The sequence below is a fragment of the Herpailurus yagouaroundi genome, unplaced genomic scaffold, assembly GCF_014898765.1.
Source record: "Herpailurus yagouaroundi ecotype Mexico unplaced genomic scaffold, PumYag 28, whole genome shotgun sequence".
Classification (NCBI taxonomy): domain Eukaryota; kingdom Metazoa; phylum Chordata; class Mammalia; order Carnivora; family Felidae; genus Herpailurus; species Herpailurus yagouaroundi.
Window position 1 is genome coordinate 1,912,953 of NW_024412376.1, and position 26,543 is coordinate 1,939,495.

Genomic DNA, 26,543 nt, shown 5'->3' on the forward strand with positions numbered 1-26,543 from the left:
AAAAATGTTACTTTGTGGAAATTGTAGTGTTCTAATGTAGCTGGTTAGAGACCATCTTTAAGGGGCCCAAGGTCATAGGTAAGAGACTTCATAACCTTGCTGTGTGTTATTGTCATAGGCTGTACTACTAAATTTACCACTGGGTAGGTGGAGCAATCGGACTGTCATCATCTTGATCCAGAGATTAGTCTTAACACTAATGATGAGATAGCCAAATAGTATTCTCCTCCCATGGTACAATATGAATTACACAGTATAATTTCTGATGTCTTCTGCCAAAACTATTTAGCCAGAATTATAACGTAACTTCCAATTTATAGGAAATATAGGAAACAGAGGAATACATTAAATGATACCAGAGGCAAGCAACCAGACGAACCCCCAAAATGAGACTTTCTTGGAGGAAACTGATCTGGTCCTTTCAACATGTCAGTGACAAGAAAGAAATTAAAATAGATTTAAGAGGGGGTGCCTGGGTGGCTCAGTCGGTTAAGCGTCTGACTTCAGCTCAGGTCACGATCTCGTGGTCCGTGAGTTTGAGCCCCGTGTCGGGCTCTGGGCTGATGGCTCAGAGCCTGGAGCCTGCTTCCGTTTCTGTGTCTCCCTCTCTCTCTGCCCCTCCCCCGTTCATGTTCTGACTCTCTCTGTCCCCAAAATAAATAAACATTAAAAAAAAAATTAAAAAAAAAAAAGATTTAAGAGGCATAACACTATGGGTCGAATGCTACTTTAGACAAGCTAGCTACAAATTTAAGCTGTTTTTCAGCTAGTTAGAAATTTGAGTGTGGAATTATTAATTTTTCAAAGTATAATAATAATATTTTAGAAATGTTTTAATATAAGAAAATGTTTCTTTAAGGCGCACACTGAAAATTACACACACAAGAGCACACACACACAGCTGGAAATACTGGAAGAGTCTGAGGAAGAGTACAAGTTTGCTCTCATTTTAGGTGCTGGTTTAATTAATGAATGAGACACCTGGGTGGCTCAGTCCGTTAAGCTTCTGACTTCAGCTCATGTCATGATCTCATGGTCTGTGAGTTCAAGCCCTATGTCGAGCTCTGTGCTGATAGCTCAGAGCCTGGAGCCTGCTTCAGATTCTGTGTCTTCCTCTCTCTCTGCCCCTTCCCCACTTGTGCTCTCTCTGTCTCTCAAAAATAAATAAACATTAAAAAAATTAATCAACAAATATTAGTTAGGCCTTGACCATGTACTCAGCTCTATTAGAGAGACTGTTGGGGTTGTAACAAACGATGTGCTATGATATAACTAAGGAAATAAAATTCACTTGATAAGATACAAAGGGACAATTACATTCTATACTCTCTAGCAGAGCCTGAAAACACCGCAGGCTCTCAGAGACAGGCAGCTTAGTTGGGCCACGTGTTCTTTGAAGGCTTCATGAAGTGGGGTGTGAGCAGAGATGTGAAGGATAAGGACAATTTAGGACAGCTGTCTGTGGGTCTGTGCAGGTGTGTGTCCCACACGCTTACACTTGTGATGGAGAGTTGTACGGGTCTCACAACATCCACTTGTTGGAAGTAGTGAAGGGGGACTTCAACTATCTACCTCCATTTTCACCTCAGTCTGTACTTTCTAACTGATTAAATTCTTTCTAGCACATCTCTTAACTCAGGCAAAAGACCTAGCTGCAGGTACAGCATCCGTGATGGGGACTGAAACTCTTGTCCCTCAAGCAATGGTGACTGCTCTGTGGCCAGCAAGACCCCATGTGACAGACTCCAAGACACTGGTCCACTTGACCTTTACTGGCTACCTGCGTGTACCCATGACGTTCGCCCCACATTTTCCTTATACGGATCTGAAAGTATTTTCAGCACTTTGCAGTCTTTGAGACATCAGTCTGCTGTCTTTCTGGTGTTGGCTTCAAGGAAATACATTCCTTTCTGGTTTCTCCACTAGTCTCTCTGCCTTTGGATTTTGTCAGCAGTGAGTGACTGACGCTGGTCTGTTTGGGCCCCCCAGAGCCACATGCTCTTGCACCCCTGCTCCCCGGTTGCAAGAGCTGGAAGGTTTTACTCCCATAGATTTTTCTTGTTATACATTTGAAATTAAAATTTCTTTGCTTTAAAGTTATCCTTTGTCATTACTATCTTTGGGTTATTGAGGTGTCTAAATATTTATGCTTTTCCATATTTGAAAAGCTGTGTGTACACATATAAATGTTTGACCTTTGCTGTATTTGTGTCTGGTCAGAAAGAGGCTTGCTGTGGAAAGTGTTTCATGCAGTATTTATCAAACTTTAAAAGTGAATTTGAATTTAAATGCATTTTTCTAAGATTAGTATTGTCATTTATCTAGCAAACTAATGAGTTAGATACAGTTAAGTAATGAGTTAAAGTCAACAGTGTTCTCAATAAAGGAAAGAACAGTGATTTGCCCTTTGAATCCACAATCCAGTCAGGGATTTAAAGCAGGGAAGCCTTGATTTTCATCACAATGTATCCCTGCAAATCCTGTTCTAAAGCAGTGTAAAAAGATTACATTTTCCCAAAGAAACAAAGTTCTAATTAGAAGTTGTGTGCTTTAAAAATTGTGAAAATCTCCAAAGTATAGAATTTTAGAGCAGGAGAGAACTATGAGTCTTAACCTTTAATTAATTGACCAGGAAACTAAAACCCCCAAGGGGGCAAGTGACCCACCTAAGGCCCCACAGCTCACAGAGCGAGTTAATAGGTGGTCTAGAGCCCTTTGGGTCCTAGTGTCTTGTTTTCCACCTCACCATGTTGTTTCCCTCTTTTTTTTTTTTTTTAAAGAAGGAGTTGGGTTTTTTTAATTTTTTTTTTTTAACGTTTATTTATTTTTGAGACAGAGAGAGACAGAGCATGAACAGGGGAGGGTCAGAGAGAGGGAGACACAAAATCTGAAACAGGCTCCAGGCTCTGAGCTGTCAGCACAGAGCCCCACGTGGGGCTTGAACTCACGGACCGTGAGATCATGACCTGAGCCGAGGTCGGCCACTTAACCGACTGAGCCACCCAGGCGCCCCTCCCTTTTAAAAAACCCAGTAAAATGTGCAGAGAAATAATAGATATGTAGACCAAGCAAGGAACCCAATGTTCCACAATGTGTGTGCATAGCACATAAAAATATAATTCTATGGTATAAAATTTGGTATATGTTGAAAAATAAACTGCCCATGTTAAATATTACTTACACACTTAAAATATATATAAATGTGATTTCTGTTTTGGAATTTATGACTACTTTTGAGGGTTATTAGAATGGCACGAATCTCTGTAATAAAGTAGTCCGGGCTATTTGAAAATATTCTATTATTTCGGTTCACTATGGCCTGTGTTTGTTCTAAAATGAAAGTAGATCTGGGTACTTTTTAGGCCTAGGAAAGGGAGCCTTACAAGACAGCCAGAGTAATTAAAGAAACCATATCCAGGAGGAGAGATCAAGGGCACAAGGGAGGGAGAGATTATGTCTGAAAAGGACAAGGGCTATTTGGTACGAAGAGGATGGAGATCTGACTGGAAGCAGGAAAAACAGTTTGGAAACCAGTGCAAATGTCCAGGAGATTATAGACAGCGAGGCGTGAAGAACCCCACTGGAGTGGATATCCTGCCAAATCTAACAACATATGTGGATCACTGACTTCAAGATGTGCTTCACTTTTTTTTTTTTTGGTCAATAATTAGCAATTTTATTCCTAAGAGAATCATCTCTCCAGTCCCTATTGTGTCCAGCATCCACCAGCCTGTAAAGTCAAGATTAATCAGAGTCCTTAAAAGAGATCCACACTCTTCTCATGGCATAGTGTCACCTGTGGTGATTTTTCAGTGTCCTAGTCTCCATATACAATTGGACATATATATTAAAGATTGAGATTTAGAAAAGATCAGTATAAAATAGCTGGCTGGGGGCGTCTGGATGGTTCAGTCAGTTAAGCATCTGACTTCGGCTCAGGTCATGATCTCACAGTTCATGAGTTTGAGCCCCACATTGGGCTCTGTGCTGACAGCTCAGAGCCCAGAGCCTGTGTCTCCCTCTCTCTCTGCCCCTGCCCTACTCATGCTCTGTCTCTCTCTCTGTCTCTCTCTCTCAAAAATAAACATTAAAAAAAAAAAAGGCTGGTTGATATGTTTCATTTTGTGTGTGTGTGTGTGTGTCCTCCAAATCCTACTGATATATCAAAATAAATGTAAAATGAATACATCCATGACTGCACTGGAAAGTTGGCTGAGGCATCTTCACAGACCAGATTGGTGTAGAATAGCTGAAATATGCAGCACAGATCAGGTTTATGATAAAACCTAACAGAGCAGTGGAATTTTGGTCCCATGAAAGAAAGATGGGACCACCAAAGAAATTATTTTCTTTCTAACAATTCTAAGATTATACACAGGGGAGACTTCAGGTATAATTGTTGAGTAATCAAGTAAAGGACCAAGCACAGCTGTAGCAGTACTCTACTTTTCATAGTGGCTTTCACAGTCTGTCCCATCTGGTGGGCATTCTGACACATGAGAAACCAGAGTGAGCACTGGAGTCAGTGAAATAGTTTAGTTTAGAAATAGTTTAGCCCGAGATTATTTATGGCTGCCATGAAGAAAGGGGTTCCTTGAATGTATTAGATGAGCTACTCACATACTCTAGAAAAATGCTTTCTTGGACATAGACAGTAAAGGAAAGCAACTGGAGCCCGGTATTCTGTCATCAGAAATGATTTCCACTGTTAGGTAAACAAACAATGTCAAAAATCAACAAACATGGGAATAAAACTACCACAAAAAGCATAAAAAGTATAAGTAGAAGAAGTAACCCCTGAAGAAAAATTGTTAATACAAACAACAGAAGACTTTAAAGTAACTATAATTAGTATCCCTCCAAGTTATTATAGAAGATATGACATCCAAAAATAAGAATTAGAGTTCTTGGAAATCAAATATTCATCCATTAGCAAATATCCATCCAGGATTCATCCATTAACAAACAAAACCTCACCTTGGTAGGTGGGCTGCATAGCAGAGAAGACAATGACTGACTATCAAATTAGTTAGGGGTATCATCAAGCTGACAATGTAAACAATTAAACAAGTAAAAAGTAATGAGAGAAGAGTTAATAAATTAACAAACATGGGTGGCGCCTGGGTGGCGCAGTCGGTTAAGCGTCCGACTTCAGCCAGGTCACGATCTCGCGGTCTGTGAGTTCGAGCCCCGCGTCAGGCTCTGGGCTGATGGCTCAGAGCCTGGAGCCTGTTTCCGATTCTGTGTCTCCCTCTCTCTCTGCCCCTTCCCCGTTCATGCTCTGTCTCTCTCTGTCCCAAAAATAAATAAACGTTGAAAAAAAAATTAATAAACATGGAAGACAGATCCTGGAATACCAAAATCCTTCTATTAGAAATTTCAAAAAGAGAGGAGAGAGAGAATAGAGGATAGGAAATAATAAAAGAAGTTAGAGAAGAAAATTTTCATGAGTTGAATAAAGACATTAGTCATCAAGTGCCAAGATAAAAACAGAGAGGGAGAAAGAGAGATAATGAGAGAGAGAGAGAGAGAGAGAGCCCTGTATTTAGACACATACAGCATTCAGGTGACATTTTTTCTTTTTTATTTCAGGTGACATTTCTAAAGTCCAAAGATAGTAAGAAAAGTCCAAGAGTTTCATCAAGGTAAAAATAGGAATCTATAAATAAGAATCAACTTTCATAAGCCATACAGAGAAAGACAGATACCATATGTTTTCACTCTTACGTGGATCCTGAGAAACTTAACAGAAACCCATGGGGGAGAGGGGAAGAAAAAAAAAAAGAGGTTAGAGTGGGAGAGAGCCAAAGCATAAGAGACTCTTAAAAACTGAGAACAAACTGAGGGTTGATGGGGGGGGGGGTGGGGGGGTGGTGGTGGTAGGAGGGAGGGAAGGGTAGATGATGGGCATTGAAGAGGGCATCTTTTGGCATGAGCACTGGGTGTTGTATGGAAACCAATTTGACAATAAATTTCATATATTAAAAAAAAAGAATCAACTTTCACAAAAAGAATCTATTGTAGAATAATATCTTCACAATTCTGAGGATGAAAGATTTTGAACTCAAAATTCCATGCTCAACCCATGAGAGCAGAATACATTACAATTTCAGAAGTGCAAGGATTCAGAAAGGTAACCACTCTCAAAAGTTTCTGAAAGAATTGCTTGGAGATGTATTCCTCTGAGATAATGAAATAAAATAAATCAGGTAAAGAGGAAAACAGGAGAAAAAAAGTGGCAAACCAAGAAATGAGTAAACCAATTACTTGTTTATAATGTGGTTGTGGACAAAATGTATTGTCAATAAATTATTCAGAGGAAAGAGACACATAACATAAAAAATTAATAACGTGGAATTAGAATTTTGGATGATTTAGCAAAACATAAAAGGTGATAAAAGAAGAGGGGAAGGGAAAGTGCTAAAGGAACTGTTTCATTTCAAGAGTGGTGGCTATGGGCATTAAATCCCAACACCAATTAAAGAAATTTGAATATGTTTATTAATAAATTAATAGAAATGGATGCATAACTTTCAATCCAGTAAAGAGGAAGGAACAAATACAGTCAGAGCTGAAAAGGAACAACAACAACAAAAAAGGACAAGAAAACATTACACAGAAAACACAAAACAAAATGGCATGAATAAGACTAACCATCTGGGTGGTAACAATACATGTGGAAAGGTTAAACCCCAAGTCTCAGCTGTAAACTGTTTATGAGAAACATGCCCCAAACCAAATAGTCCAGAATGGATTAAGACTTAAATCTTGGAAAAAAGAACAATTACTTCAAGTTAAAATCAGAATTTGGCAGCAACAATTTTGGAGGGCAAAAAGCACCTGAACAGACTCTTCCTTGATGAATCTTCAAGAGGGAGTTGGCAAGTTGGGTGACGAGTGCTCCCAGAGGGGCAGGGAGACACATGGAAACAAAGGAGGGCATCTTGGCAATGATTTTTTTTTAATTCAACACCAAAAGCAAAGGCAACAAAAGCAAAAATAAGCAAGTGGGATTGCATCAAACTAAACTTCTCCACAGCAAAGAAAACCATGAGCAAAATGGAAAGACAGCCTACGAAATAGGAGAAAATATTTGGAAACCATGTATCTGATAAGAGGTTAGTATGCAAACTAACAAACTATACAAAAATTTCATATAACTCAACAGTAAAAAACCAAATGACCCAATTAAAAAATGGGTAAAGGATCTGAATAGACATGCTTCCAAAGAAGACATACAGATGGCCAGCACGTACATTAAAAGGTGCTCAACATCAGGGAAATGCAAATCAAAAGCACAGTGAGATATCACCTCACAGCTGTGTGAATGCCTGCCATAAGAAAGATGTGAAATAACAAATGTTGTCAAGGATGTAGAGAAAAGGAAACCCCTTTTCACTGTTGGTGGGAATTTAAGTTGGTACAGCCAGTATAAAAAAAGTTACGGAGGTTTTTCAAGAAATGAAAAATAGAACTCCATGTGATCCATCCACTTCTGGGTGTATGCAAAGGAAACGAAATCATTTTCTCAAAGAAATATCTGCACTCCCATGTTCATTGCAGCATTATCCACAATAGCCAATGTATGAAAACAACCTGTGTCTGTTGATGGATGAGTGGATCAAGAAAATGTGATTACACACACACACACACACACACACACACACACACACACACACAGGAATATAATTCAGCCTTAAATTCTGTCATTTACAACAACATAGATGAACGCAGAGGGCATTGGGCTAAGAAGAGAAACATCAGACAGAGAAAGACAAATACTGCATGGTTTCACTTACATGTGGACACTTAGAAAAGTGGTTGTTAGGGACTGATGGGGAGGGAAAATAGGGAGAGATTGGCAACAGGGTATAAGCTTTCAGTTATAAAATAAATAAGGTCTGGAGATCTTATGTAAAACATGGTGACTAGTTGATAACACTACATTGTATAATTAAAATTTGCTGACAGTAGAACTTAAATGTTCTGAAGAAGAAGGAGGAGGAGGAGGAAGAAGAGGAGGAGGAGGGAGAGGAGGGAGGAGGGGGCAGAGGGAGGAGGAGGAGGAAGAGAAAGAAAGGAAGAAAAAAAGCAGAATGGAAAGCCTTGAGAGTACTGTTGAAATGGATTAGACTGGCTGTGAGGACATAAAAACCCATTATCAGAGAATGTTCAGTACTTCTATTTTCTAGGAAAAGATAATGCATTTTAATGACTGCACTCTTGGCAACAGATAACAGTGTTTCTATTGTAAGTTATTTTGATATGGCCCTTAGAGCAAGTCACAACTCACGTAGGTTCTAGTTTCACCATCAGAAAAACTATACAGTGTTATGAATAAGTCACGAATACCACCTGTCTTAAAGGTTACCACATTCAAGAGACTGTTTTTAACAAATACCACATTTGTTGGGGGGAAGGGGAGGGGCTTTAGTTAACAGGCATCTTGGAATCTTTGCGATAACAAGCGATCTGTGCCAGACCTGTTGGACCAGTGTGATTCCCCAGAGGGTTGTTGAGATTTGCTTATACACATTGCTACAAAGGCATAACACACGGCACCAGTTTGCAAACTCAGGCAAAACCACCAAGGACACCAGTAGATTCAGGAGACCCAGGTCTGTGCACACAAACAGCTTGAATCAGCGACTACCTTGAGTTCCTGGTGTGCATCCTTGGTCCTGCTTCCTGGGGGCATTAGTCCTGCAGCCCTAGCATGTCCTGGCTGTGATGTCAGACCTGGACCATATGACTCCATGAACGTCTGGAGAAGCCAAGGCAGGGACCTGAGGGGGTTCTGCTTTACTTAAACCCAACTCCCTCCAGTGGCAATCATGAATTTACTGTGGGCAAACCCACATTTACCAGTGTTCAGTTTCCCTGAGGACGGCACTGACCTTTCCAAAAAGCTCATGCATTTGGGTACTGTATGTACATGCTAGCTGGATGTCAGTTCTAAGGTGTGATTTTGTCTTTATGGTATTTTAGATTGCTCTGGAGATGTGTTCCTAGTGGGAGCTATGTAGCCACATCTTCAAAGCAGGAGTGAAAATCAGAACAGAGCCTGTAACTGACACTATCAGAAAGAGCCACAGAAAGATTCGGTCCAGAACTTGGGCTACGAATTTCCAGTCTTGTACTACCTGCAAAAGAGAAAAAGATGCCTTCCATTCAATATGCAGGGCAACTGTTCTGAATTCATTTCAAGGGATTGAAAAACAGTAATATTTGGATTTACAGCACTTCATTTTTCAAATTCACCTAACACATCCCCTGCAACGTAGGCTCAGATTCTCCCCCGTGACTTCCGTAATAACAGTGCCCAAAGGAAACAGCCTGTGAACATTTTCATCAACATAGAAGACATAAAATAGAAACAACTGAACCATTTATGCATTTGTAGAACAATATTGATCCAAATGGGAAAGGACTGATTTTTCCACAAATAAAAAGCCAGTATCTCTTACTAGGATCTTCCTGACCTCATATATGAAATGAATCATAAGCTTATAAATTAAAAATTTTCATGGCCAAATATTATAAGCCTTCTTTTCTTCCACTCCACATGTGGGTATGGCTGCTATTATCTCTGGAATGCCAGAAAACTGCGTGGAGGAGAAGTGACCATGAGATGACAGGAATCTGCAAGGGAGAGGGAAGATCTAGTCCCTTTGGAGGAAGGGAAGTTGGGGGAGAGTGGGGAATAAGCCTATAAGAGCAAGGTCAAAGCAGCAACAAGTTGAGAGGCCAAGGAGGTCTGAAGGACAGGTGCCAGTTTTCCTCTTTTGAAGGAAAAGAACTGTCACATTTCTACTGTATGGGGTTTTTTGAAGATGGACTAGAACAGGACTTATAGAGAGGGGACATAGGTACTGATGTAGAACCAGAATGCATTCTGCACACATAGAGGTTTAGGAATAAAACCTTGGGGAAAAACACAAAAAAGATGTGTTTAAAGTGTCGATCTTAAGTGGTGGGATTATTAATTATTTTAAATCTGTTTATATTTTTTGTATTTTCCAAATTCTGTACCCTGATCATGTGTTACTTTTATCATTTTTAAAAAAGCTAGTTGAGTCTTTGAATTCAAAATTTTAAAAGATAGAGAAACAACAACGAACAACCCGTAAAAATAGCAAAAGAGGCACCTGCGTGGCTAGTCGGTTAAGCCTCCAACTCTTGATTTTGGCTCAGGTCATGATCTCATGGTTGTGAGACTGAGCCCTACATCCGGCTCTACTCTGAGCATGGAGCCTACTTAAGCTTCTCTCTCTCCCTCTACCCCTCCCCTGTTTGTGCTCACTTGCAAGCATGTGCTCTCTCTCTCTCTCTCTAAAAAAAAAAAAAAAAAAAAAAAAAAAAAGGAATAGCTGAAATGTTAGTTCTATAGCAATGGGTGAAAAACACAACAAATAGTAAGAGAATATGCTAGGTAGTATCTAGATAAAGTATAGATACATGTTTCCTTAAAAAATGTCTTCCATAATTTTGTTTATGGGATCAGGCTCTTAGCACTAATTTGCACTTATTTTAGAGTAAAATAATTGAACCCTACAAATTGTCTTAAAATTTGTTTTAAGCATCAGGTAAGATCTGAATCCAGAACTGTTTTGAGTATGAAATCCACACTCGTGCCACACTTTTTTTTTAATGTTAGCCAAATAACCACACCCTTTTCCCTCACCAAAATATCTGTTGGAACACTGTATATTTACATTAATCCCGAAGTCTAATTCTGTTCTTTTATTTCCAAATACTATGGCTAGAAATAACCACCATTGAACTAAAAACGAGAGGTAAATTACCAGAGACCAGGATAACCAATTTAAAATGTAAAATTAAATTATTTTAAATAGGGGCGCCTGGGTGGCTCTGTCGGTTGAACGTCCGACTTCAGCTCAGGTCATGATCTCACAGTTCATGAGTTCAGGCCCCGAGTTGGGCTCCTTGATATCACCACAGAGCCTGCTTCAGATCCTTTGTCCCCCTCTCTCTACCCCTCCCCTGCTCACTCTCTCTCTCTCAAAAATAAACATAAAACATTATTTTAAATAGAGTCAAGTCTAATTATAAGGGATGGTGCTTAATCTATACTTGCTTCTGTTTTGCCCATTCTGTTTCTGTGAACTGCTTCCTAAAGATCCATACTAAAATTTTTATTCATGTCAGGGCTTGTTTTACATTTTACACGTGAAATGCAGATAGCTAATAATGCCACATTTTAAAAATGACAGTATTTTATTGTAATAGATGTGAGAATATTGGTTCTTGCACATTTCAATGGCAGCAGTGTAATGAATACCAGCGTACTCACCTGGTTGATAAAATGCTCTTTCTTCACATGCCTTGAAATGTATCTAATGGAATTAGCAGCCTTTTCCAAGAAAGCAACAAGAACTTTTTCTCCATCACTAATCTGTCTTTGTTTCCTTTTTTCTAGAACTTTACCTTTCACCACTGGTTGGCTCTCATCTTTGTCTGGGAAAGAGTAGCGATCCATGTGGTCCTTCATACAAAGCAATTTAGGAAGTTTTTGTAGAAAGAGTCTCTTAACCCAGGGGGCCATGGGATGGTAAGTCGAAGAAGATCTGTGGTGAACATTAATCACGAAAACAGTAACAATAATCGACAGGGTAACGAAAATCATTATGAACAGCAGGTACTCCCCAATGAGAGGAATGACTTTTGAGGAAGATGGGATTATTTCCTCAATTACTAGAAGAAAAACTGTCAGGGAAACCAGAACAGAGGTTGATAGCGAAAGCTTTTCTCCTTCATCAGAAGGCAAATAGAACACGAGCACTGTCAGAAAAGACAGCCCCAGGCAGGGGATTATCAGGAAGAGGGTGTAGAACAGGGGTAGGCGGCGCAGAACAAAGGAGTAAGTGATGAACGGATAGGAGTAGGTGCCATCTCTCCTGTTGCCCTTCATCCCTTTGGCATTGAGTATTTCCCATTCTCCATTATCGAAGAAGTCTTTTCTGTCAACATTTTCATTTATCAAAACGAGATCAACCATGGTACCATCGTAAGTCCAGGATCCAAACTTCATGGAGCAGTTCTGCCGGTCGAATGGAAAAAACGTGACGTCCATGGTGCATGAACTTTTGTAACTGGCTGGAGGGGTCCAAATGACGGTGCCATTAGATCTCACTATGACTTTGGTCATGAGGGAGCCTTCGAAACGTCCATCTGCACTGTGGTAAAAGCAGTTGGACACTAATGAGTTGGGGTTTTGCCCACCCCTCTACTATTTGTATTTATTACTTTACTACTACTACGGTGTCAAACAATATTTCAAAAAGAATCAGTTCTCTTCTTACTTAAATCTGTACATTTCTCTTAATCATTTTGCCAGAATCAGGCTTTGCCATCTCTAGTCCTAATCTGACCAGTGTATGTTTCTTCTGGGATACTTACTTTTCAAAGAGAACTATGTCAGGAAGCCAGAGAGATTCTGATGGAACTTTAATTGAACGAATTCCACCATATTCATCAGGGTTCCAACGTAACTTGTGGTCTGTCCACTCCTGCATTAAATTAGCATACCGAAATTTTAGTCTGAAAATTCAGTGTATTAGACTTTGGAATCTTCAAGTTTATGTGAATTTACTAATCCAGTGCTTTATTTAAAACAGGGAAATTCATCCATTTTAGATCTTACGACCTTATCTGTAGCTCAAGATACAGGTTGAGCCCAACTGGCCTCTGGTCTTGCCCAGGCCCACACAGCCCTCCTACCTGGGATTTCCCAAATTGCCATATCTACTTCCCAATGGAGAGTCTGAGCAACAAACACCATTGATTGGTGATCTATTTTTTCAGCCTATTTTCTCTTAAGAAACAAAAGAAAAGCAATGATAGATCTAACTCAGTCTATTCTAGAAGAGTTGGCCCAGGAATATTTTAATCTCATGAAAATGGATACAAACAATTTTTAATATCGCTCGAGTCTTTTTTTTTTTTAATTTTTTTTTCAACGTTTATTTATTTTTGGGACAGAGACAGAGCATGAACGGGGGAGGGGCAGAGAGAGAGGGAGACACAGAATCGGAAACACGCTCCAAGCTCTGAACCATCAGCCCAGAGCCTGACGCGGGGCTCGAACTCATGGACCGCGAGATCGTGACCTGGCTGAAGTCGGACGCTTAGCTGACTGCGCCACCCAGGCGCCCTAATATCGCTGGAGTCTTGGACAAACATCCACCCAGTATGTTAATATGAAACATCCAGTATCCACTGATTAGTCTTGATAACATAACTGTATCCCAATGAAAATATATTTTCCAAGAATTTCCTTTTAAGTTCTAATCTGAATTTATTTTGTGACCACTCAATTACAGTTTTAAATTATATTCCTAATACTGTTAGCCTCCAGATACTTACATATTTTTCCTCACATACTTACATATTTTTCCTCATAATACAATGAAATCATTTAGCATGCTTTACAGGAGCTAATGGACCCAGATTAACAAACCTGACCATTAATTGATTGGCTTATGAAGGTCAAGAGGATGATGTATGGATGATCCAATTACAGCAGAAGTGGACTTTCTTAAAAAGATTTTGGATCCAGAATCTTATGAAATCTGACCTGAAAATTAAATTCTTCTATCCCATTGTCCCTCATGTAGACAGTTGAGTAATGATGTAGGATAATATGAAACGACATTTCAGAAAGTTTCAAGGGTGTGCCTGCCCAGTGTGAGGCTTCCTGGAGCCCAGTGATGCCAATGTTGTCATTAAAAAATCAGGAGGCAGCAGATGGGCAACTTCACTAGATGGTAACATATTGAAATATGCATGATGCCTGAAAAAGTATGAGACTGTACACTCCAGGTGAGACATTGTCTATCTGAGACAATATTTGTGAGGCTTGATCCTTGGAAAACAAATTTAAAAGGATATGGCTCATTAAAAAGCTACAAGCTAAAGGATAAAAGATTGCGTGACTATTTATGGAAACCCATGTATATGAAGATTGACAGTTTAAGAGCCCAAACTAATAAAATATTTACCATGTTTACTTGGTACTCACAGCCTTCTCTCTTTTTACTCTTCCTCTGCCCGTTTTGAAAAGCAAGTGCATTTTCCTTCCTATGAATAATTTGTCTCCTGCTAAGGAGACTTGTACCACCAGCAGCAGGTCTGAATCTCAGAAATGTTCAAGGGAACCCAGAGTAGCATTTTTTGTTTCCCTCTCACTTGGCTTACTTCTCAAAAATTTACGTACAATAAAATTCACCCTTTTTGTGTATGGTGTTCTATGCAAACAGTTGTATAATCACTGATGCCATCAAGACACAAGAACGGCTCTGTTGCCCAAAAAGTGTTCCTCGTGTTGCTCCTTTGTAATCCACTCTCCCATTCCCAACCCCTGGAAACCACAGATCTAGTTTCTGATCCTATAATGTTGCCTGTGGTCATATAAATGAAATCATACAGGAGAGAGCCTTTCAATACAGATTGCTTTTATTGACCATAATGTATTTGGGATTCTTCTATGTTATATTAGTGCTTTGTTCATTTTTTGTGTGTGTGATTTGTTCATTTTTATTAGTGAGTAGTATTCCCTTGTATGAAAATACCACAATTTATTATCCTTCTCCAGGAAGGGTATTTGGATTCTTCCAGTTTTTAAAAAAAAATTTTTTTTAATGTTTATTTATTTTTGAGAGAGACAGAGACAAAGGGTGAGTGGGGGAGGGGCAGAGGGCGAGAGGGAGACACAGAATCTGAAGCAGGCTCCAGACTCTGAGATGTCAGCACAGAGCCTGACATGGGGCTTGAACTCACAAACTGTGAGATCATGACCTGAGCCAAAGTTGTATGCTTAACAGATTGAGCCACTCAGGAGCCCCTGGATTCTTCCAGTTTTTAATGATTACAAATGAAGTCCCTATAAATATTTTGTGCAGTTTTTTGAGTGAAAAACATTCTTTCTTTCTCTTGGGCAAATACCCAGGAGTGGGATGGTTGGGCCATATAATAAGAGTATCCATTTTTAAAAATATTTATTTATTTTTGAGAGAGAGAGAGTGGGAGAGGGTCAAAGAGAGACGGGGATAGAGGCTCAGAAGCGAGCTATGCCCTGACAGCAGAGAGCCTGATGCAGGGCTCAAAACCATTAGCTATGAGATGGTGACCTGAGCCAAAGTTGTATGCTTAATGGACTGAGCCACCCAGGTGTCCTAGTAAGTGTATGTTTAACTTTATATGAAACTGCCAAACTGTGTTTCACAGTGACTGTATCATTTAACATTCCCACTAGCAATGTATGAGAGTTCTAGTTCTTTAGTCTTCTCCAGTACTTGGTATTGCCTCAGTTTTTATTTTGATTATAATAGTTATGAAATGGTATCTCATTATGGTTCTTAATATGCATTTTCCTAATGACTAATGATGTTGAACATCTCTTCGTGTGCTTATTTGTCACCCATATACCTTATTTGGTGAAGTGGCTGTTAAATCTTTGGCATATTTTTTAATCAAGCTGTTTGTTTTCTTATTACTGAGTTTTTAGACTTCTTTTATATATTCTGGATAAGAGCCCTTCATCAAATATTTGATTTGCAAATATTTTCCCACAGTCTGTGGTTTCTTAATTCTCTAAACAGTGTCTTTCATAAGATAGATGTTCTACACTTTGATGAAGCTTATTTTACCAATTTTATTTTTTAGGAATTATGTCATATCTAAGAAATATTTGCCTAACTCAAGGTCACAAAGATTTCTCCTATATTTTCTTCTAGAAATTTTGCAGTTTTTTGGGTTTTACATTTAGATCTAAATCCTTATTTGGGGTTAATTTTTTTTATTGTGATGTGAATATAGAATGAGGTTTTTGAGTTTTTTCACATATGGATGTCCAATTGCTTCTGCACCTTTTGTTGAAAAGATTAAACATTCTCTATTGAATTACCTTTGCACATTTGTCAAAAATCAATTAACTGTATATGTGCGTGGGTCTATTTATGAGTTCTTTGTTCCATTTCATTAATCTGTGTCTCTCCTTTCCCTGGTACTACACTCTGTTAATCTCCATTGCTTTCTAGTAAGTTTTGAAATCATATAATGTGAGTCCTCCAACTGTATTCTCCTTTTTCAAAATTGTTTTGGCTATTCGAATTCCTTTGCTTTTCCATATAAATCTTTAAATCAGGGGCACCTGAATGGCTGGCTCAGTCAGTTAAGCAACCGACTCAGGTCAGGTCATAATCTCACAGTTCGTGAGTTCAAGCCCTGCATTGGACTCTCTGCTGTTAGCACGGAGCCCACTTCAGATCCTCTGTCCCCCTCTCTTTCTGCCTCTCCTCCACTCATTCTCTCTCTCTCTTTCTTTCTCTCAAAATAAATAAATAAACTTAAAAAAATTTAAATCAGTTTGTTGCTATCAACAAGAAAAATCCTTCTGAAATTTTAATTATGATTGACTTGAATCTATAGATTGATTGGGGGAGAACAGACATCATAATATGAGTTTTCTGATCCAGGAATATCATTTCTCTCTCCATTTATTTGAGTCTTCTTTGACATTTTTAAATCAGTGTTTTGTAGTTTCAACTTACAGACCCCATACATATTTAGACTTATACCTAAGTATTTCATTTTTTTGGTTGGTTTTTTTGTTTTCTGTTTTTTAAGAGAGATATATAGCTGATAGCTATAAAGCTTATTGACTCTGTACTCAGGCTAAAACTAGCTTTATTCCATCTTTTCCTCTGGTAAAAAAAGAAAATGAAGACAATAAAAACAGAAAAGTTGGCCTTACTGGTAAAATATCTGACAAAAGGTGGAGGAATTATACAAATAAGCATGTTACACAGTGTTCAAGTTCGGTGACAAACGGGGAGAGAAATTATGGAATGAAGATGAACTGTAATAACAGAAGCCTTTGGCTGACTTCTACTTATGCAAGACTTTGTTCGAGGAGGAAGTGGCATGTCAAGAGATCTTCACAGAAAGAGGAGAACAATGAACTAAGAAATAAAGTCGATATGTATTGCCTGCTGCCTCCAATTCACCTGCCCTTCTCCCGGTAAGAGCACCCCCCATTTCCTCATGGATAACCACCTCACTGCACTGTCACCCACCAGCTGGGGGTGGATCTGACTCTTCTTTCTGGCCCAGAAATGGGGCTGTACCTCACACCTGCCCACTGTGATCAGGGACAGCAGGTAACCAAGTTGGAAACAATGACATACCATGCATCCTCTGGAACCACTGGAAAAGAGGCTGGCCTTCCTCTTTCTTGAAAGAGAACTTGAACTTGAACACAGGAAGCACTTTGAGGCTGGAGCTCATATGGCCACCTTGCTGCCATTAGAGGAGGGCTGAGATGAGAATGGGGTCAACCTAGAGGACGAGGAGCCCAGAGACACACAGAGGGAACGCTGGGCCCCAGGAATATTGCTTGAGTACCTGGATCAAGCTGCATGTAAAGCTAGGCTTGTCCCTGGACTTTCCAGGTTGTGAAAGCCAATACGTTCTATTTTTGCTTATGCCAGTTTGGGTTGCGTTCTCTGTCACTTGCAACTAAAAGGTTCTCAGGTGAGCCCTGGAGAATCTGAGCAGATCTCAGGCAGGCAGTGAGTCCCAGGGACAGACACAAAGAGACAGATTGGCTGGGACTATGCTTTTACATGCTAGCTCCGTCTTGAGTGGACGATGTTGGTGAGCTCAGCCACCAAGTCCAATCTCACTCTTCCTCCATTTGGAGCATAAAGATTGCTGGGAACAAACTTGCCTGCTTCTTGGATCCAGGTTCCCCTCTCCTCCAGGCACAGCTGTCTTTTCTTATGCCCGCTTCCACTTTGCAGAGAAGGTGGATAGCTACAATTCTGGGGCCCCTGCCTTCATGCAAACCCCACCAAACAAATAACTGGTTTTACAAACCATTCTAAGGGAACTGGGGCATGCCCTAGGGTGAGGGACTTTTCAGGCAGAAGGGTTTGTGTTGCTTAACTGGACCTCCAACCGCAAGATAAACATCTGTGGCCAGAGATAACAGAGTGGTAGTGGTTCATTGGGCTCACAGTTTGCGGGGAATTAATGCATTCCACAAGTACCCAAGGCTGAACACACCACTGCCATGTGCTCCCGGCCTGGGGCTGCCTCACACAAGAAGGCACTGCCATTTGGGTATAATGATAGCGAACCACAGGATGGACAGGGGAGGTAGTTCTGAGCAGACCACCTTTAAAGCTGAGACCGAAAGGGAGGGAGCAGCCGTGAGTGGTGGTGTGGGTTAGGGAGAAGTAGGAGGGCATGGGCTCCCACCTGGGGTAGGGGTGAACGAACAATGAGTAAGGGATGCGTTGAATCCTTGGGGAGCACATAAAGCGATCTACAGTGATTTAGGTTTTGTTTCTGACCAGTAAGGAGAAAGGGACTAGCTGGGACTCTTGGTAAATGCTGCTTACCTTGGAGTATCAGGAAGAGAAAGAGCACTGGACTAGAGTCAGAAGCCCTGAATCCTCCACTTGTACTGTCCTGTACTGGTTGCACCCCTTACGGGGTGTCCTTCTGTAACCAGACCTGGAGAATCAGAATGTTCTCCCTGACACATCCATCTGGAGAGGTTCTCTGGATTTCTACCAAGATGTGTGTCCATCACGATGCTGACAGTGCCCCATGCCCCAGGAAGAAGAAGACATGTGCTGAGTCAGCAGTGTCAGGGTGAGGATTCAGAGCCCCCCCCCCCCCCCCCCCCCCCCCCCCGTCCTCTATCTTGCTAGAGAGGTCTGAGGCTTTCTGGTCACTTCCTGCTCTGTCTGAAATCCTGGGGGCAACTGGAGACTAATCTCCTGTCTCTCCCTTCTTATAGTAAGGGCTTAGAAATAATATCCTATGTTCATATAGCACGACCTGGCCAAGATTCTCAAAGCCCTTTACAAACATCAGCTCTACCTTGAAGTAGTCAGTTCCCAGGCTGAGAGCTATGTCATTGCAGAAAACGGGAGAGCACGGGGTATGTCAGGGCCAAATATCAAAGTTAATCTGTGACTAAGAAAAAAATGGAAAAAAACTTTCTTAATTCTGAACAGTGCAATTTCAAATCCATATCATGTACATTCCCTTGTCCTTTCTTACATACATTATCTGAAATAGCAGTCATAAATATCTAGCTAGTATCCAGCACCAAATTTCATTTAAATGTAAGTCGAAGACATTTTTTTTAATGTTTATTTATTTTTGAGAGAGAGAGAGCAGGGGAGGCACAGAGAGAGAGGGAGACACAGAATCCGAAGCAGGGTCCAGGCTCTGAGCTGTCAGCACAGAGCCCGACACGGGGCTTAAACTCACAGACCACAAGATTGTGACCTGAGCTGAAGTTGGACACTTAACTGACTGACACACCCAGGTGCTCCTAAAGACTATTTTACTACAGAAATAATCTCCTAGTTATTCTTAGTTTAATACTAAGACCAGGAGGTAGTCAGGAACAAATAATGCCTTGATTTGTAGCCCCTGAGGCATCCCTGGGATCTTCAATTATCTTAAAGTCAGGTGTGAAATTCTTTTTTTTTTTTTAATTTATTTATTTGTTTTGAGAGAAAGAGAGAGACAGACAGCATGAGTGGAGGAGGGGGAGAGAGAGAGAGAGAGAGAGAGAGAGAGAAACCCAAGCAGGCACTGTCAGCACAGAGCTTGACATGGGGCTTGAACTCACAAACTGTGAGATCATGACCTGAGCCAAAATCAAGAGTCAGATTCTCAACCGACTGAGCCACCCAGGTGTGAAATTCTTAAAACCAAGCTAATGTTGATTCATTTATCCTTAAAGATAACAACATGACACATTACGTGTCCCACATTCCCATTATATCCATGAGGTGTTAAGGCTAAGAAACAGGATTTGTCATTAAGGATGAAAAAGCCTACAAAGGTGGCAGCAAGAAATGAAATTTACTGAGTCCCTACTACACGCCAGAGAAGGTACCAGTCACATTCACACATATGATCTCATTTAACCTCTTAACAACCCAGGAACTAGGCATTGCCTCTATTTTACAGATGAAGAGATTGAGGGTCAGAGAGACAAAATGACTTGCCCAAGTTTACAGAGCAGGATTTCTGATTCCTAACTCCTAATTCCTGCTCAGTTCTTACTCAGGGTCCACTTGACCAAGAAGACCAAGCTTGCCTCCTTTGCTAAGGCCAGAGTGAGGCTGTAGGAAAAGAAGATGCTGAGGAAAGAAGGTCAGAGATAAATCCACAGACTTGAAAACATGCCATTGCAAGTTGTGGAAAATGATCAGACTTTGGGAAGATCTCCCTGACCTTTACAGCAAGGCTGTCCCTTCGATAGCAGGTTGGTTTCCGATTTCTTCTCAAAGACTAGCTCCAGGGATCTATCCCATAAAGCCTTCATGTGTTTGCTAAACTTTTTGTTGATCTAAAACAGGAATCAGCTGTTGGAGAAACAAAGCTAGTTTGAGATGTTGGCCTTGGCAGACATTCAGGTGGTTTTATTTTCCTCGGGAAGACAAGGGGGGTAGAACAGAAAACTCTTCTCAGCTACTCAGAATCTTACTGTCCTATTGGTGCGTACGCCCAACAGTGACTAGCCCAGCATGTTACACTGTGCCCAGTGCATAGTAGGTGCCCAGTAAATGCTTCTTGGGTGAGTGAATTTGACATCTGTTGTCATAGTAATTATTCACATGATAATATTTAGGCCAAGGGCTCAACTCTTTATCAGTAAAGAAAGGGTGGTTTCATTTTTCCATTACCTTTAAGGTGCTTGCAGTGCAGTTTTCCTAAACTTGGCACTAAGTACTTTCTTGTGTAGTCTTAGTGAGTTGGTGTTAATAATCTATTTATGATTTATAGGGTTTTGATTACTCTCTGGAAGTAGGAAGGAGGGAGACAAATGAGTTTCCAAAATAAAATCAATAAAATAAAAATAGCTCCCCATAGAGGACTTTCTCAGGATGTCGCTAAATTTGTGCTTGACAAAGGTCTTTGGTTGAGAGGATAGAGGAAAAATGTCTAAATATACCAGAGGAAAGTAACAGAAATAGCGGACAAGACAGAAGAACTGCATTTAAAAAAAAAAACAAAAACAAAAGAACAAGCATTTCAGTTGTGGAAGCTGCCCTGAGATGTGATTTTCTCCTAAGTAGGTAGAATTTTATTCTCTCTGTGATATGAATCAGGGAGCATCTTTCCGTGTCCGAGAGGGACAGGAGAAAAGGAGAGGCTTTTATCACTTTTGTCTTTATTTTGAGCGAGGTATACGGGGGTGACTGGAGAGAGTTTCCTGTCAGTTTGCTCTGGTGTGAGATTGGGGTAGTTCTGTGCTTGGGAAAAGCTCATGACTTCTGCACCTTTCTGGCTTGCAGAACTTCTATAGATCCTGTAAGACCTAACTTAAATATCTCCTCCCTTGGAAGCTCTCCCTGATTTTCTCCCTGTCTCACTGTCATTTGTGTAATGACACAGTACTTATGTAGATTTTCCTTATGGTGTTTATCATATTACAGTCATTATTTTTTACACAACTAACACTATGTCCTCTCCTTGAAGGCAGGGCTGTATTTTACTCTTCTTCTTCCCCGGGATCTAGCAGCGTGGCTGACATCTGGCAGGCTCTCAATAGACCCTGTGGAATGAATGGCAGATCGAGTGAATCCTTACTTCATTCTCTCCTAAATGCCCTTCTAGACCATCAGATGTCCCAGCGGTTGAGACATGGAAAGCCAAGGACTAGGAACTAGTCTCCACAGGAGCAGCGCTAAGAGAAGAACTGGACATCTTCCATCAGCTCCCTCGTCTGAGGCAAGGGAGGATTTCTCCACGTTAGCCAGACTTCACTTAACAATGCCTAACCTTGGCCAAGTCAGTTCAATTCATCCTAGAACCTACCTCATAGGCGACTGTGAGAATTACAGGAGTTCATTCCTATGACAACCCAAGCAGAACAACCCAGCACTTAGGAAGTGCTCAATAAATCTTAGGTATGATTATTAGCTACTCTGAAACTGAGATCTGTGTGTAACACCAATAGTAGCTTTTTTTTTTTAACATCATTTTTATCTTATTTTTACCATCTCTTTTCTTTTCTCCTTTATCTTTCTTTTACCTTTTTAGTTTTAAAGAGCTAGGGGAGCCTGGTTGGCTCAGTCAGTGGAGTGTACAACTCTTGATCTCAAGTTGTGGGTTCGAGCCCCATGTTGGGTGTACAGATCACTTAAAAATAAAATCTTAAAAAAAAAGTGGGGTGCCAGCGTGGCTTAGTTGGTTAAGCATCCAACTATTGATTTCGGCTCAGGTCATCAGACAGGTTTGTGATTTTGGGCCCTGTGTCGGGCTCCTTGTCAGGCTCTGTGCTGACAGAGCAGAGCCTGCTTAGGATTCTCTCTCTCCCTCTCTCTCTGCCCCTCCCCTACTCACACATGTGCACTCATGCTCTCCCTCTTTCTCTCTCTCAAAATAAATAAACTGTAATAAATAAATAAGAATTTAAAAAATAAAAAATAAAAATGTAGATCACAGCCTGATGGAGTTAAGTGCCTCCTATTCCATGCAGCCTCCCTGCCTGCCACCATGCTGTAGAGTTCATCTTTCCTTTTTGCTCCCATAGTGTTTGTGCCATACGTGGCATGTACATGACATTGCACTCCCAATCCAATCTGTGCGAGCAGGATAGCTATGATAATATTCTCTGTGGTTCAATGAAATGCACAGAGGTTTCTCATACTTTGGCTTTCCCCATGATTCAGAAGCAGGGCTTAATGTTTAGTGCAGAGGCTGGATACAGCAGAGAAGACCGCAACCGGGGAAACCGAGATTCCAGCCAGATCAATCACTAGAACCTTCTGTCTCTGTAGGCAGGGGTAATGTGATACCTGCCTTGCTAATTCTGAGTGGTTGAGAAATGTAAATGAGAGAAGAGAGATGACAACCTTTTGCAAATCAAATGCAATAAAAGTCCATTATTCTCTGGCTAAAATTAAATAGACAAGAAATAGCAAGTACTGGCGAGGATGTGGAAAAAAGGGAACCTCATGCACTGTTGGTAGAAATGTAAACTAGTGCAGCCACTGTGGAAAACAGTGTGGAGGTTCCTCAAAAAATTAAAAATAGAAGTATCGGATGATCAGGTATTTACCCAAAGAAAATGAAAACACTAATTTAAAAAGATATATGCACCCCTATGTTTATTGCAACATTATTTACAATGGCCAAGATATGGAAACCCAAAGGTCAATCAATAAATGAATAGATAAAGAAGGTGTGGTATATATACACAATGGAATATTACTCAGCCATAAAAAAGAATGAGGTCTTGCTACATGGTGGACTTGAGAGTATAATGCTAAGTGAAATAAATCAGATGGAGAGAGACAAATACCATGTGATTTCACTTATATGTGGAATCTAAAAAACGAACAAACAAAAAAGCTGAAACAGATCCAGATCCAGAGAACAAAGTGATGGTTGCCTGAGGGGCGCGGGGCGCGGGGGTGGGGTTAGGCAAAAAAGGGTGAAGCAGTGTAGGAGATACAGACTTCCAGTTATGGAATGAATAAGTCACGGGGATACAAAGTACAGCATGGGGAATATGGTCAATGGTACTGTAATAGCTTTGCATGGTGATAGACGGTAGCTGCATTTGTGAACATAGCATAAGGTATAGGCTTGTCGGATTATGATGCTGTACACCTGAAACTAATGTGACACTGTGTGCCACTATACTTTATTGAGAAAAAGTCTAGTATTATTGCGACTTCTAAAAAATGGAACTTAAGTCAGCAGGCTGGCTTTTGTGAGTGTCAGCTTGCCCCACTCCTACGATTTCTCTTGCTCTGTTTTGGGTATTGGAGATTTTTAGGAGGCATTCACCAGGCCACGATGATGCTGGTGGCCTAACTTTGCTGGAAGTCATTTCCAAAGTCGTGGCTAAGGTCAGAGGAGCTGTGACTTCTTGTTGTCTCTCACTGAAATGAGCTCATGTTTTCAAAACCTCAAGAAAAGTGAAAAGTACTAATATTAAAGGCCAAGAGCCCCTGGACCACTGTTTTATGTGAAAGATTAATAAAAGTTTAATCTCAAGGAGCAGTTGGAGAAGGGCATGTGTGTGAAGCAGTGAAAGGTTTTTTTCTGTTAACTTCTTAAACCTATCTGCACTTTAAAAGTTTTTATTCTCTCCCCCACAAGCCCGAATACAACACTTCTTACTGATTTTTATTAACTCAAAATACCTGTGAATTCCACAGCCTGTAACTTGCAAACGTGGAATACATCGCTGAGGAAAGAGACGGGTACATAGAAAAAATATGCTTATTTAAATCGTATTCTTATAATGGAAGTCAAAAGAGAGCTGGAGTAGCCATACTTATATCAAACTAGACTTTAAATTAAAGGCTGTAACAAGAGATAAAGAAGGTCATTATATAATAATTACAGGGTCTATCCATCAAGAAGAACTAACAATTATAAATGTCTATGTGCCGAATACAGGAGCCCCCAAATATATAAAACAATTACTCACAAACGTAAGGAACCTTATTGACAAGAATATGGTAATTGCAGGGGACTTTAATACGCCATTGACAATAATGGATAGATCATCTAGACACACGGTCAATAAAGAAACAAAGGCCCTGGGGGCGCCTGGGTGGCGCAGTCGGTTAAGCGTCCGACTTCAGCCAGGTCACAATCTCGCGGTCCGTGAGTTCGAGCCCCGCGTCAGGCTCTGGGCTGATGGCTCAGAGCCTGGAACCTGTTTCCGATTCTGTGTCTCCCTCTCTCTCTGCCCCTTCCCCGTTCATGCTCTGTCTCTCTCTGTCCCAAAAATAAATAAACGTTGAAAAAAAAAATTAAAAAAAAAAAAAAAAGAAACAAAGGCCCTGAATGATACCTTGGATCAGATGGACTTGACAGATATATTTAGAACTCTGCATCCCAAAGCAACAGAATATACTTTCTTCTCGAGTGCACATGGAACATTCTCCAAGATAGATCACATACTAGGTCACAAAACAGCCCTTCATAAATATACAAGAATTGATATCATACCATGCATACTTTCAGACCACAATGCGATGAAGCTTGAAATCAACCACAGGAAAAAGTCTGGAAAACCTCCAAAAGCATGGAGGTTAAAGAACACCCTACTAAAGACTGAATGGGTCAACCAGGCAATTAGAGAAGAAATTTAAAAATATATGGAAACAAACAAAAATGAAAATACAACAATCCAAACGCTTTGGGATGCAGCAAAGGCAGTCCTGAGAGGAAAATACATTGCAATCCAGGCCTATCTCCAGAAACAAGAAAAATCCCAAATACAAAATCTAACAGGACACCTAAAGGAAATAGAAGCAGAGCAGCAAAGACACCCTAAACCCAGCAGCAGAAGAGAAATAATAAAGATCAGAGCAGAAATAAACAATATAGAATTTAAAAAAACTGTAGAGCAGATCAATGAAACCAAGAGTTGGTTTTTTTTTTTAATTTTTTTTAACGTTTATTTATTCTTGAGACAGAGAGAGACAGAGCATGAATGGGGGAGTGGCAGAGAGAGAGGGAGACACAGAATCCGAAGCAGGCTCCAGGCTCTGAGCCATCAGCCCAGAGCCCGACGCGGGGCTCAAACTCACAGACTGCAAGATCGTGACCTGTGTTGAAGTCGGACACTTAACCGACTGAGCCACCCAGGCGCCCCAAGAGTTGGTTTTTTGAAAAAATAAACAAAATTGATAAACCTCTAGCCAGGCTTCTCAAAAAGAAAAGGGAGATGACCCAAATAGATAAAATCATGAATGAAAATTGAATTATTACAACCAATCCCTCAGAAATACAAGCAATTGTCAGGGAATACTATGAAAAATTATATGCCAACAAACTGGACAACCTGGAAGAAATGGACGAATTCCTAAACACCCACACACTTCCAAAACTCAAACAGGAGGAAATAGAAAGCTTGAACAGACCCATAACCAGCGAAGAAATTGAATCAGTTATCAAAAATCTCCCAACAGGGGCGCCTGGGTGGCGCAGTCGGTTAACCGTCCGACTTCAGCCAGGTCACGATCTCGCGGTCCGTGAGTTCGAGCCCCGCGTCAGGCTCTGGGCTGATGGCTCAGAGCCTGGAGCCTGTTTCCGATTCTGTGTCTCCCTCTCTCTCTGCCCCTCCCCCGTTCATGCTCTGTCTCTCTCTGTCCCAAAAATAAATAAACGTTGAAAAAAAAAATTAAAAAAAAAAAAAATCTCCCAACAAATAAGAGTCCAGAACCAGATGGCTTCCCAGGGGAATTCTACCAGACATTTAAAGCAGAGATAATACCTATCCTTCTCAAGCTATTCCAAAAAACAGAAAAGGAAGCAAAACTTCCAGAATCATTCTATGAATCCAGTATTACTTTGATTCCTAAACCAGACAGAGATACAGTAAAAAAAGAGAACTACAGGCCAATATCCCTGATGAATATGGATACAAAAATTCTCAATAAGATACTAGCAAATCAAATTCAACAGCTTATAAAAAGAATTATTCACCATGATCAAGTGGGATTCATTCCTGGGATGCA

At 40.5% G+C, this 26,543-nt stretch overlaps 1 protein-coding gene across 3 annotated transcripts in view; it reads right to left on the bottom strand.

Moving 5' to 3' along the window:
• Positions 1 to 7,986: 7,986 nt before the first annotated feature.
• The window catches only part of CHRNB3 (cholinergic receptor nicotinic beta 3 subunit), a 33,530-nt gene continuing 14,973 nt past the window's right edge, over positions 7,987 to 26,543 (bottom strand). For all 3 annotated transcript variants that reach the window (XM_040446804.1, XM_040446876.1, XM_040446762.1), the window contains 3 exons: positions 12,421 to 12,530; positions 11,315 to 12,197; positions 7,987 to 9,143 (listed from right to left, as the gene is read on the bottom strand). In XM_040446804.1, the coding sequence (XP_040302738.1) occupies positions 9,009 to 9,143; positions 11,315 to 12,197; positions 12,421 to 12,530 (1,128 nt within the window). In that variant the 3' untranslated portion in view covers positions 7,987 to 9,008. The remainder of the gene's footprint in view (positions 9,144 to 11,314; positions 12,198 to 12,420; positions 12,531 to 26,543) is intronic.